We start from the raw sequence: 19,976 nt of genomic DNA on the forward strand, positions 1-19,976 counted from the left end.
CCACAAATCTTTAACAAATACGTGAAAATGAGGACAAGTAAGTATCATGTTAATATCAGAATATAAAATCTGCATAAGATTTCTTCGAGTGTTAAAGAATGCTGACTGTCAGATGTATTTCAAGGACTACAAAAAATTACATTGCGCAACGGACGGCTCAGACTGGTGCGTGGCAGGGTGTGTCGCACATGGATCCGCTAGTTATAAAACGTACCGCGCTTCGCCCCATGCCCAGACTACTGGGATGACCGGAAAGTGAAGAATTTGAAGTATAAATTGTAAAGGTAGGATTCCTTCTTATAAAGACAGATTTTTTTTAAAGATTCCAGATACATTTTGTACACAGGTGGTATAGGTCAGTCTTTCTTTCAGAATTTTTAATGGATGCATTCAGCCGAGCCGAGTGCGTCTTTCCAGAAAAAAATGCGTCCAAAGACGTAAAGACGTATGCCTGGCGGGAACGCTGCAATGGAGTAAAAAAAACTCATGAATGAGACCTCAATGCAAGTTAGAATAGAACACTTTGCACAGATTTGGGTCAGGGGGTCAAAAACATCAACGATTTCACACAACCCACAAAATATAGGTCACACTGTAAAACCAGGTCAAAATAAGCCTTTCAAAACCATTCGCTCTAGTTCTTTCATTCCATAACCCGTAAAAAGTTATTAAAAAACTAGCCGCAGGCGAGCCAGCCATCTGTGACAAGGTAATTACAGTTAGACGTCATATAACGTTACCAGATTCACCCCCTAATGAATTTGAAAAGGGCTGTTATCTAGTTATTCATTCAAAAAGAATTGATTGGAGCAGCACCCAGCTATGCATGAATGGAGGGTGATACACATGTGATAGTGTGTGTAGGTGTATCTGCGTCATTGGTGTAAATACGAAATAGATCATTGATCAAGGAGTAACATCTGCTTTATCTGATTTTGACAGGCTAAACTTATCTACATTCTTCACATCAAAGAAACATCAATCACATGTTTTGTAGAAACGTGCCACAAGGCAAAATATATTATTTCAGTTTTCTGAATATTTGATTCATAATATCGAGTCAGATTGCCAAGGTGAAACTGCAAGTTATTTTTTTTTTACAATCTCAACAAAATTTTCAAAATCTGCAAATTGTAACTGGATATTTCAAATTTTGAATGACAACCAAAACCTTCATAAAGCTGAACTTAAAAAGACTGGTAGATGCAAATTCAAAAAGGGTAAAACACAAAATTAAAATCTAAAGGGTTTACCAGCCACTAGATCTGAGTCAGAAAAAGAGAAATATGAATGATGATGTATCCTTGTATCTGTTGGTGTGTTAGCTGTTGTATAATCAGGGCTTGAAATCCTTTTTTTCTGCCTACCTGCACTGGTGCGGGCAACATTGAAAAGTATCTGCACCAGACAAATTTTACCTGCATCACTATGAATTTAGGAAGTATCGATCATACTAAAATTGTTCAGGAACAGTTGCTATTTTTTTTTTTATACTAAATATAGGTGGTAACAGTCAATGCAGCTAATAACAATACACATCCACCTACATCATAGGACATTTATGCATAAAATCCACTGGCCAGTACATGGACAAGTGCAGGTTAGGTGCAGGTAGACACCAAAATTACCTGCACAGCTCCAATTTTACCTGCACTAACCTGCATATACAGGTGGTATTTTGAGCCCTGATAATGCTGGCAAACTCTAGCCTTAGGTTATATGCTTTGAAAGTTTGAGTGGGTGTCTATGGTTTACTTTGAATAAACCCACGACACAGTCTTAAGTTCTCAACTGTCTCTCAATGTCAACAATCATGACTGTGCTTTCTACAGATTTTCATCCTGGCCAAAAAATGGTCCCAAAAAATTCCTAACTTGACAAAAATTCATTGCCAGATATTGTAAATCAATTTAACTTCACAAGGATTAACTTCGTAGTAGGAAGGGGAAGGGGGTTTGTGTTTTGTTAGCTTGATTTAAAGCAACTCAGGAGTACACTAATAATACAGTGCTACACATTGGAAATGCGTATTCGAGGTGTTCGCCGTAGAGAGATCTCTGTGAAAGTAACCAAACTAAAACCATTCAGACTGCAAATATTTCAAGTTTTACAGTGATGCTAGTAAAATCTGGCCTTGGATTTTGGAAGAGGTTTACATTCTTTAAGTGGCTTTCTAGTTGTAGTTTACCTTGCATTACACCCACTCTGTCTCAACTATCTTTCAAATACTGTAAATGTCAATGGTCATGTGCCTTGTACAGATTTTGGTATTGGTCAGAAAATACTGGACAAATTCCTAGCTTGACAAAGAAAAAAAATTCTCAGGAAATTCAAAAGGCCTGTCTGATAGATCTATCACTACTATCAGCTAGACAAGAAAGTCGTTAATTCCTTGAACTGTTAATTAGATCAGCCCATTGGAATGTCAAGGGCCATTCCACTGCAAGCTGCTCAAGGTTGGTAGATATGGGTGGGGCGAGTTCTACATCAATGTCAAGTCTGGTATGAAGAACTGTAACTGTAAATAAGGATTACAGACATAGCAAGACCTAACCCAGGTGTATGGTATGTGGATTGATTACACATTACAATAATGCAGATTGCAATAATAGCGTGAGATACCAAAACCAGAAGTTCTACTGCAGTACCCAAACAAACCGCATGGGGGACCAGAAATCTCATCATTCCAAGGTCTCATCAAGACCTACCCACATACCACATGACGATCCATCTTGCCATTATTGACACACACACACACAGACACACACACATATACATGCGCACACATATACACACACAGATGCACAGACAGACACACACACACCTTGAAACATAACCTAACAGAGAGTGACTGAAAGCATTACTTAGCTTTATAACAAACTTCTAACAGAACACTTAAACGTAACGTAAGATAGCAATTTTCCATAGTCCTACTATGGAAAACAGTGTGACAGATAACAGCGACAACATAATCCCCTAACTCATCTGACAACTTCTACAGCACCTACTTCAGCTGGGTTCTCGAACGTTGGTATGCGACCCTCAAGAACGTTGGTATGACTCCCCGACAGTGTTGGTAAGAAAGAACAGGCCCTCTCCTGTCAGTAATTCCAACAACACTACATGTACACTCCCATTTGGCTAAACCTTCCACTGATACTAGTGATAGCAGACTGAGCAAAATCACTGCTTCCTATGCTGGCTTGACTCCCTTGAGGAATGGACTATTTGGCTTTTCTGAATGTTTATTTTGGTTGGCTGATACTTGAGCTAGTCCCAAGAGTATAGTCTGAATATCCCCACTGAGATACCATCAGAGGGGAATTTTTCTAGCATGATACCTTGGATACAACATGTAGTTCTCAACACAGCATTACTTACTAATTGAAAGTCAACAGTGATTTAAGTGGTTGGTAACCCAGACTTTTGGAACAGATGTTTAGGGGTTCGAATACTGGTTGACCAACATGAATATATTTTCTATACAATCAGACTTTTCTTAAAAACAAAAAGTACAACCTCAAGGAAACTGAGTTTACTTCTAACAATTTTCTGACAATAAATGAAAAACCGTAGTTGCTGCTCAATTGGGGTTAAACCCATTCTGCTTTTACCAAATGCCTTTATCATGATTTACTCAAGCAACTGTATAAGTTTAGGATGTGATAAAAGATATACCGGACGCGGTCTGAACTGTTTGAGTCCGAGAGTTGCTTGAGTAACTGTATTGAGTTGTTTGTATTACTTGCTTACTGGTGACTATTACTACCAGTGACTTCACTGTCATCAGTACTGAGTAAGTCAGGCTTGAAAGTTTGACAATCACCAGGTGGAAACAGAGATGGTTGTTTTCTGTGTCCTTTATGACTAACAGTGGGTACAAATTCCTTACTGTTGACACATCCTACATGTATAGATAGTGTTGTAGTCTCAGCCTTACCTGTCTACTAAGCTCAGCTAACTGGTAGGGCCCAAATATTCTATATGTTTAAAATTCAATCTGATTCTCTAAAGCTAAATTCAGAGATAACTTCAAGAGATAACCATCAATCTTCTTTAATAGTATCATCAGAATGGAGTGACAGAACAAAATGATACTTGTAGTACATCTAAATCTCCTAGTTTTTCTGATGTCTAACCTAACATCTTCTATATATGTTTTCAGCAATTTGCAATTCAAAAAATGAACTGGTCTTTAAAATGTATCTTGTTTAAGTTAACCTCAAACCACCGTAGCTTTTTTGTGACATAGATTACCGTATGGGGTCAAAACTGACCCCATAACTTTTTGTACAAATACATTTTTTTTGTGTGACTCTTTTTGTAATTTGTATATATGTATAGTTTCATGAATCTATGTGGGACAGTCTGACATGATTAGGTGAGAATAATTTTGGCTCATTATGACAATTTATGCAAAAGATCATGAGGACCACATTTTGCACCAACGCTATTCAGACCGGATAGGAGGATTTTGATGCCTGTACCAACTTCAATGTCGTATAGCGCCTGAATGGCTTATGCTAGGGCCACCAAACTAGGTAACTTTTTAGAAATTGTTAATAGCAAACATTTTCGATGATCAAAGTATGTTCATGATATTTCATGTTGCCATGGCAACGGAGTTCTGACAGACATATTTATTACGAAATTTTCTAATTTTGTATTAAACATTTCAATTTAAGGTTTTCTTGGCAAACAACAGTTGTTTATCACATCTTATAAAATTTAACGTAAATTTCATGACTCAAAATTCATAATTTATGCTAATTTGATGACGTCATCAGTGAAAATCCAAGATGGAGGCCGATTTTAGCTAAATGACGTCATAATGTCGTCATATAACATGATAATGGCACAAAAATTGTTACCGTAATTTTGGCTTACACGTACATCATTCTCTGAAAATTTCGTGATCATACCATAAGTTGTTTAGGTGTGGGGCACAAACGTCTGTTTAAAAAAATGCTGGGGTCAGTTTTGACCCCACTGGACCATGCATAAACTTTCTAGGATAACTTAATCAATGATAAGCCAATCTCGGTAAAAACGTATAAGAAGTTATAGTACATATATACAAACAAACTCATGGGAGGAAATTTGTTTTCAACCAGAAATGCCATAATGGCAGCCATTGATATACGCCTGGGGTCAGTTTTGCCCCCATACGGTGGTTTGAGGGTTAAGGTGTCTCGGTTGGCTAAATTGGCATTTTGACCTTCCACTGTTTTCTTATTAATGAATTAAGAAAGAATGGAGCCATAACGAATGTTGATAGATGGGCATTAAAGAATTCTAAATCTGATTTTTTGGGGGCCAAATTGATGACGTCATCATTTTTATTACCTCTGATATTATTTTTTTCTATGACAAAATACAGCACTTTGGTACATACCACTGTAATGAAACTTCGTTTTTCGTTGCATAATGATGGAAGCTACAAACGTAGTGTCGCGCAAATGGATATATACTACCCATCCTGCAGTATCAAGAATTAAATTCTTTTAATTAGATGAAAACAAACATTTTCTAATTACTACAGATCATTAGCAGATATCAATTTGCGCAACACTACGTTTGTAGCTTCCATCATTATGCAACGAAAAACGAAGTTTCATTACAGTGGTATGTACCAAAGTGCTGTATTTTGTCATAGAAAAAAATAATATCAGAGGTAATAAAACTGATGACGTCATCAATTCGGCCCCAAAAAAATCAAATTTAGAATTCTTTAATGCCCATCTATCAACATTCGTTACGGCTCCATTCTTTCTTAATTTATTAATAAGAAAACAGTGGAAGGTCAAAATGCCAATTTAGCCAACCGAGATACCTTAATACTGCTAATATTTTTCTCCCTATGTACAAACTTCTGCAGGCTGGTATTTTAACCCCTGGTAATGGTATACAAAAGAATGATGAACCATTTAGATATTCTAAAGCTTCATTGAGCATTAGTCATAGTAAACATTACTGGTTAGCGCACAGACATTGTGACACTGCCCAGTTCTATTTCTGTTTGAATGGCTGTTTTCCCAGTTGTTGGAATGGTTATTTCCCAGGCATCTAATGTGAACTTAACCATTCTTGCAATGGTTGAGTGATGTTAATTCGTCAAATCCAGCTGGTGAGATGAATTTGACAGCCCAATCTGTGGTCCCAGACATTCGTCTCCCTTAGCAAAGCTTGCTATTAGATTCAAAGATTCTTATACTTGTGCTAACTTTACACCAAGCTGGTTGCCAGACGAATCTCATTTTATAGTGTGAATGTCTCTTTCAAAATGTTGTTTTAACGCTTCCAGCCTAATTCTCACCTACCCGGCAGTAATCAGTCGTCTCTCCAAACAACTCCCTCGTCTACCATACTAGCTTGGTGTCGGTAATTAGCTTTGAATTGTTAATAACCCAAGCTGGGGATATATTCAGACTCCAGTCAAGCTATCTCAATTCTGACTCAGACTTCAAGCAGGAGCTGTCAAGTTTTTTCAGAGCCAAGAAGATCTCAGTCTTAGAGGGTAGAGATGCCCCCATCACGGAGGCGAAGAGGCGAAAGAGCTCTAGATCGGCTAGCCGCTCACAATAAGTCTCCAGAGCGTAGCAACAACGGCAAGGACGGGAATAAGAAAAATAAGAAGAACCCCAAAGAGAAACCCAAGGAGAAACCCAGGGACAAAGAGAAGACTCTCAACCAACAACAGGACGACGCCACCCAGCAGGAACTTCGCAGCCTCAGGGAAGAAGTTGCCCGCTATAAGGCAGAGGAAGAGAAACGCCGCAACACAGGGACTCAAGAGGGCATCCAGCAGCAACATCTGAACGGGGGCCAGCAGCAGATGCAACAAGGGAACCAGCAGCTTCTACAGCAGGGACCCCAGGCAAGCCAGGGACAAGTACAGCCGGACATTCAGCTACTACATGTGCAACAGCAGCTGAATCAGGCCGGAGCAGCAGGCGTCATGGGTCAAGGTACTGGGGAAGGTCTGCAGGTTCAAGGTGTGATGCAATATCCTTACAATTTGGGTTTACCTAATGGTCCTGTAGAAGTGTCTTGTAATAGGGTCGAGACAAGCAGCATCCTTCCCTCTGTCCCTTTAGAGGTCAAGAAGAAGATTTGGGGTAACCAGTTCGTGCCTTTGGAAACTCTGTTGCGAACAGAGGAAGCTGATGTGGAAGATGGGAAAATGCTGCTTGTCTTTGACCCTAACAACGCTAATAATCCAATGTCGCTAAGCAAGAAGAAGTCACCTAAGATAACTAACCTGCAGCAGTGGATCAAGGGCTATCAAGCCTTGATGTTGGTAATGTTAGAGAATAACCCCAACCGAGCCAAGGAGCTCATAGGGTATCAGTGTATTATCATGGATGCCGCAGCCAAATTCCCTATGCATCAGTGGTTGCAATATGATGAGAAATTTAGAAAATCCACAGCAGGTATTCCAACTAAAAGATGGGATGTTGTCGACGTCCAGTTGTGGGTAGTCACGTTCACCTGGGCTCCCAGAGCATCATGTAACCTATGCCAGTCCCCAAATCACTGGGCAAAGGACTGCCCTGCGAAAACCAAAGGGCATTTCAATTCCACCAATCCGAAAGGGGGGCGACCTAACTTTAGGTCTTGTTATGACTTTAACAAACCTAGAGGTTGTAACAGGGATCACTGCAGGTTCTCACACAAGTGTAGTAAGTGTGGAAGGGACGGGCATAGCATATTTGAATGCTCTGGGACACCCTCACATGGGATGAATTGAACTTGGTATTCATGGATAATTACTTGATGTTTCAGCCTGTTCCATGACTGAAAACCCAGCGGTAGAGATATGTAACTATGATACTAACTTAGTGACTCCAATCAATGTTGTAGAATTGGAAAAAGAGCTTTCCTTGTACCCCAACAAAGAGTTAGTTAACTACTTGGTGAACGGCTTCAAAGTAGGATTCAGTTCAGGGTATACTGGACCAAAGATTTTCAGGATTTCTAAAAACTTGGTGTCTTGTAAAGAAAACCCCGCTAAGATCGTGGAAAACATTCAGAAAGAACTCCTAAAGAAAAGACTAGTAGGCCCATTTCTGAATCCTCCTTTCCAGTTCTTCCAATGTCATCCTATCGGAGTTGTTCCCAAAAAACATAGTGAGGACTGGAGAACTATTTATCACTTGTCGTATCCCGAAGGGGAAAGTATTAATGACTACATTCCCAAAGAGGATTTCTCTGTAAAATATGTGACTATTGACGATGCTATTGCCATGTTGAAACGTCTGGGCAAGGGAGCCTTCATGGCTAAGACCGACATAAAATCTGCCTTTAGAATCATCCCACTACACCCTAAGGAACATGAACTGTTTGGCATTTGTTGGGATAATAAATTCTATTACGATAAATGCCTAGCCTTTGGTCTCCGAAGCGCCCCCCTGTATTTTCAGCTCTTTTTCGGATATGTTAGAATGGATTCTCAAGTTTAATCACCAAATTGAAGAAATTATCCATATCTTGGATGATTTTCTTTTGGCCACAACACCAAACGAGCAACTATGTAAGGATAAACTTCAAACCATGTTGAAGGTTTTCAACAACCTAGGGGTCCCAATAGCAGAGGAGAAAACAGAAGGACCTTCTCAAGTGCTAGTTTTCATGGGAATTGAGCTAGATTCTTTGAAGCAAGAAGCTAGGCTTCCATTAGACAAACTACAGCGTCTAAAAATGAGCTTTGTGGATTGGAGGGCTAGAAACAGATGCACTCTAAAAGAACTACAGTCCCTCATTGGTATGCTAAATTGGGTTTGCATAATCATTCCAGCAGGTAGGGCCTTCTTGCAACGTATGATAGCCTTGACTAGAGGAGTCAAACGTGCCAGACATCGCATAAGACTTACTACTGGGTTCAGGAAAGATCTAGCTGTTTGGGAGACTTTTGTACAAAACTGGAACGGCAAGTCCTTTTTCCTACAAGAAGAATGCGACAATCGCGAGCTGGTAGAGATCTTTACCGATGCATCAGGCACAGAGGGATTCGGAGCTTTCTACAAGGGCCTTTGGTTCAATGGGAGATGGCCTTCCCAGTATCGGCTTTCCAAAAAAGCAGGCATAAGCATAGAATGGCAGGAGCTGTACCCTATTACAGTAGCTTGCACATTGTGGGGTGATCATTTCCGTAACAAAAGGGTCACTGTTTGGTGCGATAATCAGTCAGTAGTAGCTATAATCAATTCTATGAAGTCAAAAATACCTAAGATTATGGATCTAGTGAGACCAATCGTAGCCATATCTTTGGAACAAAACTTTGTCTTGAAAGCAGTCCACCTGACTAGCGAAGAAAACAGCTTAGCCGATGCATTATCCCGTTTTCAGATGGACAAATTCAGACAACTGGCTCCGCAAGCTGCTCTAGTCTCTTGTTCCATCCCCGAATCACTGATGCTGAACTAAGAAGGCAAGCACAACATTACTTCCAAGCCGCACTTAAACCCAACACTAGGAGTACTTACTCTTCAGGAGAGACCAGGTTTATTCAGTTCTGTATAAGACACAAACTTTGGGATGTACAGCATAATATACTACCAGCTTCAGAGCACACTTTAGTCTACTTTGTGTTGTCCCTAGCCCAGACGGTTTCTTATGGCACAATTAAGGTCTATCTACATGCTGTACGCAACTTACATCTGGAACAAGGTTTTGAAGACCCGACTAAAGGGTCATTTCTACTTGATCGCATTGTTCAGGGAATTAGAAATTGTAAAGGAGAACAACCAAGGAGACTACGCCTACCCATAACACTCCCAATTCTCCAAGGCTTGTGTAACAAATTGGAGCTCATCTTTCAAAATAAGCCTTTTGATAACTTGGTGTACAAAACTTCCTTCCTGGTAGCTTTCTTTGGTTTTCTGAGGGTTGGTGAATTCACTTGCGATTCTTGGACACGTTTCGATCCAGCTTTTCATCTGCAATGGGATGATGTGACTTTCGTTCCCAATGTGTTCCAGCCCTCCTACATCCAAATTGTTATCAAAGGGTCCAAGACTGACCCAGGTAGAAAAGGTGTACCCATTATCTTGGGACAAACCTTCTCAGCGTTATGCCCAGTAAAAGCTTTGAGAGAACTCTATCTCTCGAGAAGGTACCAGGAAGGGCCTTTATTCAGGCTCTGGTCAGGAACTTTCCTCACAAGGTCAAATTTGACCCTTGTTCTAAGACAAGCCTTGACTATGTTAGGCATCAATTCGAGTCACTATGCCTCCCACTCCTTTCGGAAGGGTGCAGCTACAACAGCTGCAGAAAGAGGTATCCCTCCTTGGTTGATTCAGATCCTAGGCAGATGGTCGTCAGAGTGTTACAAGTTGTACATCTCTTTGGCTACAGATCAGTTAAAAGAGGTCTCTTTTAACTTGACTAGACATAGTAGTCAGGTGTATATGGGGGGAAGGTAACGTATTCCTGAGGAACACGTTACCTTTGTGGGCAAACTTTGTGCGTAGGTTGCGCTCAAAGCCCCCCATCTCACCTGATAACAGGCAAAAATTTGTGATGCAAATTGGTAACACTGGAAATCTTACGTATCTCACTCCCCCTTCTTATGCCACAAGAACTGTGTTGTTGTCCTTTATTCAATTGTATGTTATTTTAGTTAACATGTGTGTATGCAAGCTGGATGAATGACAATTAATGTGAACTTAACCATTCTTGCAATGGTTGAGTGATGTTAATTCGTCAAATCCAGCTGGTGAGATGAATTTGACAGCCCAATCTGTGGTCCCAGACATTCGTCTCCCTTAGCAAAGCTTGCTATTAGATTCAAAGATTCTTATACTTGTGCTAACTTTACACCAAGCTGGTTGCCAGACGAATCTCATTTTATAGTGTGAATGTCTCTTTCAAAATGTTGTTTTAACGCTTCCAGCCTAATTCTCACCTACCCGGCAGTAATCAGTCGTCTCTCCAAACAACTCCCTCGTCTACCATACTAGCTTGGTGTCGGTAATTAGCTTTGAATTGTTAATAACCCAAGCTGGGGATATATTCAGACTCCAGTCAAGCTATCTCAATTCTGACTCAGACTTCAAGCAGGAGCTGTCAAGTTTTTCCCACCCTACCCACCCTTTATTTGACTTGTTCAAAGTTGTAACTAGTTTGTTTTAAGTTTTGAGTCAAGGTGCGTTAAACACCTGCTGGACAAGAGCATGGATTTAACCGACCAGCCCGCTATTGGCTATAAAAACTTTTGGCACCCAGGGTAAAACGGTCGCCGGCTCGCAGCAAGACTCAAGTAGTAGGTATATGGACCTTGCAATAGACTTGCTGTGCTATCTGATCGATAATATTGAGCCTTTTGGAGGAAATGTGTATGTTGCCTTTTCCTCTCGGTTTCTTTATTGTTGATCCAAATTTTAAACAGATTGTTAGGTATCCTCTGAAACACTATAGTTTACCTTGGTTGTTACGATACTCTGTTAACCTAGAAGTAAAGCAAGGTCCTTTAGGAGAAGTTGAGTTTCTGAATAAACAAACCGGGAACGGATACAAGGATCTTTCAGTGTTACCACAGATTATGTCAAAAAGAACCTTTCCATTTAAGTTCAACAAGGGAGTACTATGGTTTACTCTGTACTTGTTGGGAGACATTGAGCTCCAGGAAACAGTCCCAGAATGGGGGCCGCACAACATAGAAAAAGGGACGTTCTCGTGGTAGAGACGTCCCACGGTGCCTACCTTGGTTCGCCAAGAGGGTTGCCCGCGGAGTTTCTGGGACTGTGTAACCATGGTCCATTACTGAGTTGTGATGGGTGGTTACAACGTGTGTGGAACTATGTACTGTCACATCTTGATCGAATGGGTGGTTATCTCACTGGTAACCATGGACCGTTACTTTCAGTGTGTGTGTGATGGGTAGTTCCACGGTGTGTCACCTCGCCTTTGGTCAGTAGGGAGGTGCGAAGATCTTTGCTAGATCTTGGTAGACATGGAAGGTTAGATTCGTGTTGGTTTGTGTGGGGCAAACTTTGTGCGTAGGTTGCGCTCAAAGCCCCCCATCTCACCTGATAACAGGCAAAAATTTGTGATGCAAATTGGTAACACTGGAAATCTTACGTATCTCACTCCCCCTTCTTATGCCACAAGAACTGTGTTGTTGTCCTTTATTCAATTGTATGTTATTTTAGTTAACATGTGTGTATGCAAGCTGGATGAATGACAATTAATAAAAGAAATAATGTACTGCCTTTGCCAATGCACTTGTCTCCAGTATGCATTTTATCCACCTAAACTGTTTTCAAATATTTCTAATCTAATGTGCCAATTCATGACAGAAAAGTATTGTACAGGGATACAAGTTTGCAGACAGTAAATATGAACCATACTACAGCTTAATTTGTTGTTTCTCATATTCTATAAAAGTGAAAACAAACAACAGTTCAACAGAAAACAGAATCTGAGTAAAGCGTCTGTTCAAGAAAGAACTGTCTCAAGTGATTCCCTGAGTGAGTCCTACATTTTCAATTGTTGTCCTCTTGCAAAAATTTCTCTTGACAATGGTCCAACATTTACAACCATGAAAATATATTGGAGTAGCGCAGTGTAATGGATAGAATCTATACCAATCAAGTACCCTGCGCACGTCGCAAACAGACCACATCTAACACAGACAAAACATGACGTCTCCGATAGCGCTAGCTGGGTATGAGAGACATTTCACCAAGAATCTGTGGATTGCCAGGCCACCCTGCTCGAGTGTAAACAACACCATTCATACGTCTGCAAGTAATCATAACTTTATTGCACAACAATTGTACAAGGTACAAATATGGCATCTACAAAACTACAGTTCTATAGCTTAACTTGAGGCATATGTAACTAAAACAGGAGTGTGTAGTATGGGATAGGTTTTTTTTTACAATCATTGGAGGCTTTTACAATCATTGGAGGAATTTCTAACATCTAAACATATAAGCTATAACATTCAAACACCTTACCTGGAGATCTTGCTCTTGCAAAGATGAGTTTCCTTCCGTCGACGCATCGCCCTCCCCTTTCAGCGCGAGCTCCGACAGAGCCATGACGACCTCTTCCTTCACCTGCGTGCTATTGCTACTCGTCGCTAGACTGACATCGCTCCAGACCTGCACCAGCTGCCTGGTGACGTCCCACAACATCGTCTCCTCGAACACGGTGGAGAACACCTCGGCCAGCTGGGTCCCCGCCCCGCAGAGGGAGTTGAGCGTGTTCAGGAAGTGGTTGACGGACTGTTGGATGTCGCTGACGTGCGCGTCCAGCGTGACCGGCATGCTGGCACTCGGAGAGCGATATTCCGCGCCGCCGGATCCTCCCGTCGACGCGGTGGCAACATCCGGGCCCTGACCGTGTCCCGCCGCGGTCGTGGCCTCTGTGGCGTCGTGCTTGGGCTTGAACTCCTTGAAATGGCGGCGTATGTTTTCCATGTCGCGCCACGCCCACAGTTCAATGTTGAGGTAGTAACGTTACACTGACGGCAGCTGATCTGCACATGTCCCTGCCACACTGCATGGTCGCCGTGGTAACCGCCCTCCCAGCTGGAGAAGAGATCTCGTCCCCAGCTCCTCTCTTTCTGAAATGACAAACAGAAGATGAAAGCTTACCCCCTCCTTTTTACTAACCTTATTATCTGTATACAAGCTGTGATTGGTTGTAATACAAAAACATCGCAGTTGTAAGAAATAACAGATGCATGAGACCTATTACATTACCAGTGCATACCAAAGCACTACCGATGCACTAATGTTCTATTCTGGACAGGTAAACATTAAGGACAAACACTTAACATGTGACTATAGACCAGTGTAAATTTGTCTGGGTGGCATGGGTAGCCTGTGTCAGTAAACAAGTTATTACGAATTACCACCAAGGTGTAATTTTTGTAAATAAACCCTTGTAGCTAACTGTTTACTACAAAAACACTGGTAAAGTCTACCCAAAATAGAATTTGAGCTGTGAGTTGAACACGATTCGTGTTGCTCTTTAAGGACTGTTGTGTACACTGTTGAATGTTGATATTATTTTGGGATTGACAAAGTAAAAATCTACATCAAAACTGCATGATTTCATAATTTAATCATTTCAGCGTCCTTCGAAGCTTCGCCACGTAGAGAGAAATTTGCACAAGAAAACGGCTACTACTAACGTTAGCGTAAAATGTTACTGATTTTGGCCTCGGCATAGGAAAAAGTGGTTACCAACTCTTGCCTTCTCACAATGTCATAAAAACTGTGCTAAACGCTGTCATGGTAATAATTTGTCAAATGAACCCAAACATCAACACTCCGAAGTAAGCACACTGCCACATGTTACCTTCAGAATTTTGCCGCCCACAACGTTAAAAACAACCAAAACAAACCCTCACAGAGGGTAAAAATCCAACTGGGGTCACGGTTAAGGCTACAAAATATCGTTGCAACGCTGGCAGACATCATGAAAATACTTAGAACAGATAAGAAGGGAAGAAATTTACAAGTAATGTGGAGTGTTGTCGCGTCGAGCGCTGCTGAGGGTTGACAGACCAGGTCTCTCTCTGCGTGCAGGACTTGGTGCGCGAAAACCCGCCAACTTTTCTCCGCTCTCCCACGGCCGCAAAAAGTGGTTAGAACTCGGCGAAGGAAGTCCAGCCTACGCCTCTAGCTCGCGCACATCGTCCCCTACCTCAGAACGGTGGACACGGGAAACGTAAACGCATAATTGGGGGAGAAATTCCAGAGATTCTTGGCGGCCCGACCACTCACTACTATCGGCGGTCAGCCATCTTGAAATGTGACCTGAACCGGAAGTTGATGATGCCAGCCCCGAGAGATAGCGATAGCATCGACACGCAAAGGGTACATATCCTACTAAGTCAAACTTTGTCAACAATTTCCGCAATTCACATCAACTATCGCCCAGATTTCTACCAGTAAAAACAACTTTGTAAAAATATACATTCATATTGATGGCAAAAATGATTCTCTTACAAGAATGGCTCGTATGATTGGGAAATTAAAAGACGAGTTTTAAGAAAGTCACGTGACGTCCCAAGATCACGGGACGTCCCAAGAAGGGAATCCCTCGGGAAGCAAAAATATTTGACCTGTCAGGCTGTCAGGATCTATCAGTCTTGAGGCGGCTTGGTAGTCAATCAAAACACGTGTCAGTTTAATAGATTTTTGTGGCAAATTTGTAGCAAAATTGCATTCGAAATGCTCTACCTTTTATATAAAATGTTGCCATTTCGTATCCACGATTGGGGGTCGATGAGGGCACTTGGTGCGACTTGCTTTTGCGTTGTCACGAACGCTTGAAATGTGGGAAAATGACGCGAATAGAATCTACTTGTTAAAAATTAGTGACAAGAATGTCGACCTGAATTTTAAATTCAGAATATTGGCAGTTTACTCTACTCTAAAAATAAACAAACAAACAAACCTTTCAATGGAAAGTAATTTTCGACTTAACTTTTGTCATCCGGAACCGGGGATCCATTTTGACATTTACCAAAACATTGATTTTTCTTTCCAAAACTGACTAAATTCGCTCGATGCTTTAATGAGGAATCAGCAAGATGTCATATAACATTTCAATGCAAATGTCAATGAGTGATTCCTTTATCTTTATTGAGAAAAAATCGTGCGTTTTTACTTTAAACAAATATTTCTGCTTAAACAATATCCACCGCGGACAGTAGCAATACTCGATTCTATCAAAAATGATGTATAAAAGTTAGGTGTCTGGTGTCAGATCATTATGCTCTAGCTGTTGCCATTTCGTCTTTGCTGCTGGCTTATTTTCGGTAGGCTAGCAAAAATTAGGGGACTTGGTATAAAAGCCCTTACGTTTTCTTTCACATAACAAATGGATCTCTTTCTCATAGCAATTCGGGAAAGCATTGTTGCTGACCTTAGTCCCATAGTTCCCGGTTACGTCATCATACCGTCACATATTGTCGCTGCCACCATCCATTTAATGGATAGGTGAAACAAACGAGACATGACCTGGTGAGATCTACCAAACATTCTTGATATTTCCTCCATTTATATGGGCCTCACGGGAAAGCGGTTGATTGATAACTGGCAAATTAAAAAATAAACCTTACTTACTCCTTTCCAATAAACTCGTTTATCCGTGCAAAATGAGAATAGAATGTGATTCATTGCATAACAGCCCTTGGATTCTCTGTGACGCGTATGCCTATAATATTGCACTTTTTCCTTTTTGACGTTTAACGTTATATGGGCAGCCGGCCTGTATACCATCCGATTTCTACCGGGGTGCCTTGCACTCGCTGCCCTATTTTTTTAGAGCAGCTAAAGTTTTGCATCGGTTGACTGTAACCCCTACGTTAGCCTCCAAGTTTACACTCTTCAACGAGTGCTGGGGTGTATTGTTGAGGGAGTGCCGATTCGAGAACTTTTGAACGCATGGGCCATGCTGTTATGCTAGAGAGTTGAAAATCTGTAACAATTAAGGAGGTTTGATAAAATTTCTTTTTTTTTTTCATCCTAGTTAGTTGACAAAGTGGAAAAACCTCCTTGATAATTTCTGATTATAGCGTTATTTCCACATACACAGATGTCAAAAGATAAATACACCTGTACCTATAACGTCACATGCAAATGCGAAAACCGTTAATTTGATTTTTCACACTTTTGTGATTGTTTTTGCCGGGGCGCCGCAGGCGCCCGGCTTTGTCCCCGGTTTAATGGTTCGTCCTTGGATGGGTCTGCTATGGTCGCAAAATGTACCGTGCGTTTTTACGACAATTCTCAGCCCTTCTCAGCCCTTCAAATAAACGCAATGTACCGTGCGTTTTTACGACAATTCTCAGCCCTTCTTAGCCCTTCAAATAAACGTTGTAAGAATACTGTTTATCCATGACCTCTACTCGTACAGAAAACATTGCAGCGCTCATTAGCAAAGTCTAGGAAAGGAAAATGTTTCTTGATTTGCAGTAAAACACTGGTCATGTAACATTTGAGGAGTTGTCGTTAAATCGCACGGTTCATTTTGCGATAGCGTTGACGGGTCCGGGTATTTAGCGGAATAACCCGGAATAACCCGGAATAACCCGGAATAACCTTAATAAAGGATGAAAGCTACCGAAATACAGTGTGCTTTGATAAGTTAAGATCGCAGAATGCAATATTTTGGCATAAAATAATGTATATATGGCCATGGGAACAAGAAATATTACGGTTATTCCGGGTTATTCCGGGTCATTTCGGGTTATTCCGGTAAATACCCTCACGGGCGTTGACGGTGCGGAGGAGGTGAGATTTTTATCGTACAGAAATTGGTACAGTTTGTAAAGTTATCTTTCTGGAATTCGGATGTATTAAAATATAACATTACATTCTAAGGCGTAGTGTCATGTGAGTAAAATGAGCACGACATTTGACGAAAGATTTTGTGGAGGGTATACAGTCAAGTTTATTGTGCAACGATTGGAACAGTTTACGTGCGGGTGGGAGGGGGGCGTGCGTCTATATATGCAGCTGCAGGAGGTCCTGCAGGACATTTTCGATCGTAAGAGTAACGTACAATTTGAAAAGATAGTGATCATGAATTCGGACACATTGAAACATATTTCCAAGGAACGGTATATAGTTTTTTTAGTAAAACCAGTGTGTGGGGATTGACGAGAATTTAGATAGTTTAATGGTGCACTGTGCTTGAGCCGATGCGAGGCATTATGCAGGGCATTTTTGATTGTAAAAATATCGTACAAGTTGAAAAGATGGATCGGATTCTAATACATTAAAACATACATTTCCAAAGAATAGTAGAAAACAACGGATTGTAGCTAACTGTTAAACAATCAGCAAAGCAGTTGGCAAGATGTCACACCTGAACTTTTGTAGATTTTTGCTTTTTGTTGGTACTAGTAAGATGTTATGTGATCAAGACAATATTTTCTTTCTGTTTCAGTGACGCCTTAGACTGTTCTCTGCTATATATACAAGTGACACAGTAATATACAGAAACTTACAGCTAGCAAAAGTCTGTACTCAATAAGATTTTACACAGTACACATTTATACTTCTTCTGCTGAAATCTACGCATTACATTTTGCATCCAACCAAAGAGGTTTGAAAGAGAGTCCTTGATCCAACCAAATTAGACCTTGAGACCTATTAACAGATCATTGATCACTGTGCATTTTGCACATACCAGACTCAATCGTGCCACTGAGCACTGCATTTTGCACACACCAGACCAATTGTGCCACTGAGCACTGTGCATTTTGCACACACCAGACCTATCGTGCCATTGAGCACTGTGCATTTTGCACACACCAGACCTATCGTGCCATTGAGCACTGTGCATTTTGCACACACCAGACCAATCGTGCCATTGAGCACTGTGCATTTTGCACACACCAGACCAATCGTGCCATTGAGCACTGTGCATTTTGCACACACCAGACTCAATCGTGCCACTGAGCACTGTGCATTGTGCAAATAAAGTCAAGCAAAGAACACATATATTGTGAACAATGTGTGAATCTATTTTATCGGGAAAATACCACCAAGGTGACATCATTTTCAGTGGAGATAATAGAGGCAAACAATGCACTGCAAATGCTTTAATGGCAGTTGTTAACCACAGTACTTGCAGACAAGCAATTACCTGGACAAGTACAGACCTTGATGGTGTACTTTTTCAAGGAGATGCACTATACACCTACATAAAACCATCACTAAGATCTGGTGTGGAGTTCCTCTCCGTTGATGATATTCCAGACTATTTGCAACTTTACAACAATACTGTACGTGTATCAATAAAAGAGTCTTACACTGGAGACATATTTGCCACAGAAGCAGTCTATCCTTATTACACCTTAAAGAAAGCCCTAGAAGCAGCATTTGCTGAATCCAACACTTGTCTTTTCATAACAGCACATGGAATAACTGGTTCAACAGTAGCATTGTTGCACGCTGATAACAAGTATTTTGTTTATGACTCACATGCCAGAAGTCCCATAACAGCATTGCCAGATAGCCATGGCACTTCTACTTTAAGCATGCACAGTTCAAACAGCAATCTAGTTTCATTCTTGCAACAACTTAACTGGAACACAACATGCAATTTTGAGGTTGTCCCAGTACAAGCAGAAAATGTTTTCTTATCAGTTGAACCTACTGGTATACACATTATCAATCTGACTAGCAATGTTTCTTCTATGATTGAGTCAGAAAACTGCTTTCAAGTTCAACAACAACACACATACACCTTGGTTAAACCAGAGTTTGTATCTACGAAAGAGAACCTACAACAACCAAACACAGCATTTCCATTTGCACCACATTGTAACCAAAGTACTGGGAAAAACATTGTGCCATGCACCACAAGCAAACATCCAAGTGCTATGCCAGAGAACAGGAATGAAGGCCTCTTGAATCAATTAGTAATGTCACCAAATGCAGCATCAAATTTAAATGATAAAAAAGTGCAAGGTCTTGCAATCCAAAGCGCAATATGCAAGGACAAACAAGAAAAACAAACCTATCAACAGAAGACAGAGAGTCTTGCAGAACAAAGAACATCATACAAAGCAAAGAAAGCAAATGAGACCTGTGAGCAGAAGAAAGAACGACAATGCACATCCGGGACCTCTTCCCGCCTTTGGCTGTGGTCTCGCACCGGAGTTTCTTTTACGATTTTTATATCCGGCACACAGCGCACACAAGGGATACAATTCCGCCCACAAAAGTACGCCGGAAAATCCAATTATACCAGTGAACAAAGGTTTCCAGCCAACTTCCCATAGATTTTAGATATAAACTTCTAGTTTAATAATGATGCACATTTTACTGGAACACAACATGAAATTTTGAGGTAGTCCTTCCAAATGCGCCCCGGCCAGCTTTTTTTAAAAGCTTTCTTGTTTATGGAGATTTGTTTCCAATGGCCAACACGCGCTGATTTTTCAGACGCGCGAATGTGGTGTAGCTAAATGTGCTGCTACTTTTCTTGACGTGCAGACG

The 19,976-nt window shown here is 40.9% G+C and overlaps 2 protein-coding genes across 2 annotated transcripts in view; one reads left to right on the plus strand and one right to left on the minus strand.

The window, feature by feature from the left end:
* Positions 1 to 14,792, minus strand: part of LOC118417447 (granule associated Rac and RHOG effector protein 1-like) — a 55,427-nt gene extending 40,635 nt beyond the window's left edge. Inside the window, exons 1-2 of the mRNA XM_035823010.1 lie at positions 14,474 to 14,792; positions 12,963 to 13,569 (exon numbers count right to left, since the gene is read on the minus strand). Of these exons, the coding sequence (XP_035678903.1) occupies positions 12,963 to 13,427 (465 nt within the window). The 5' untranslated portion in view covers positions 13,428 to 13,569; positions 14,474 to 14,792. The remainder of the gene's footprint in view (positions 1 to 12,962; positions 13,570 to 14,473) is intronic.
* Positions 6,388 to 8,405, plus strand: LOC118417400. Its single transcript, XM_035822957.1, has one exon. It carries the CDS (start codon positions 6,524 to 6,526, stop codon positions 7,748 to 7,750), a length of 1,227 nt encoding a protein of 408 aa, XP_035678850.1. The 5' UTR covers positions 6,388 to 6,523; the 3' UTR covers positions 7,751 to 8,405.
* Positions 14,793 to 19,976: the final 5,184 nt, after the last annotated feature.

Source organism: Branchiostoma floridae, chromosome 6 (assembly GCF_000003815.2).
Source record: "Branchiostoma floridae strain S238N-H82 chromosome 6, Bfl_VNyyK, whole genome shotgun sequence".
Taxonomy (NCBI): domain Eukaryota; kingdom Metazoa; phylum Chordata; class Leptocardii; order Amphioxiformes; family Branchiostomatidae; genus Branchiostoma; species Branchiostoma floridae.

Coding starts and splice junctions, on each gene's coding strand:
- LOC118417400 (XM_035822957.1), top strand. CDS start 6,524: ATGCCCCCATCACGGAGGCGAAGAGGCGAAAGAGCTCTAGATCGGCTA.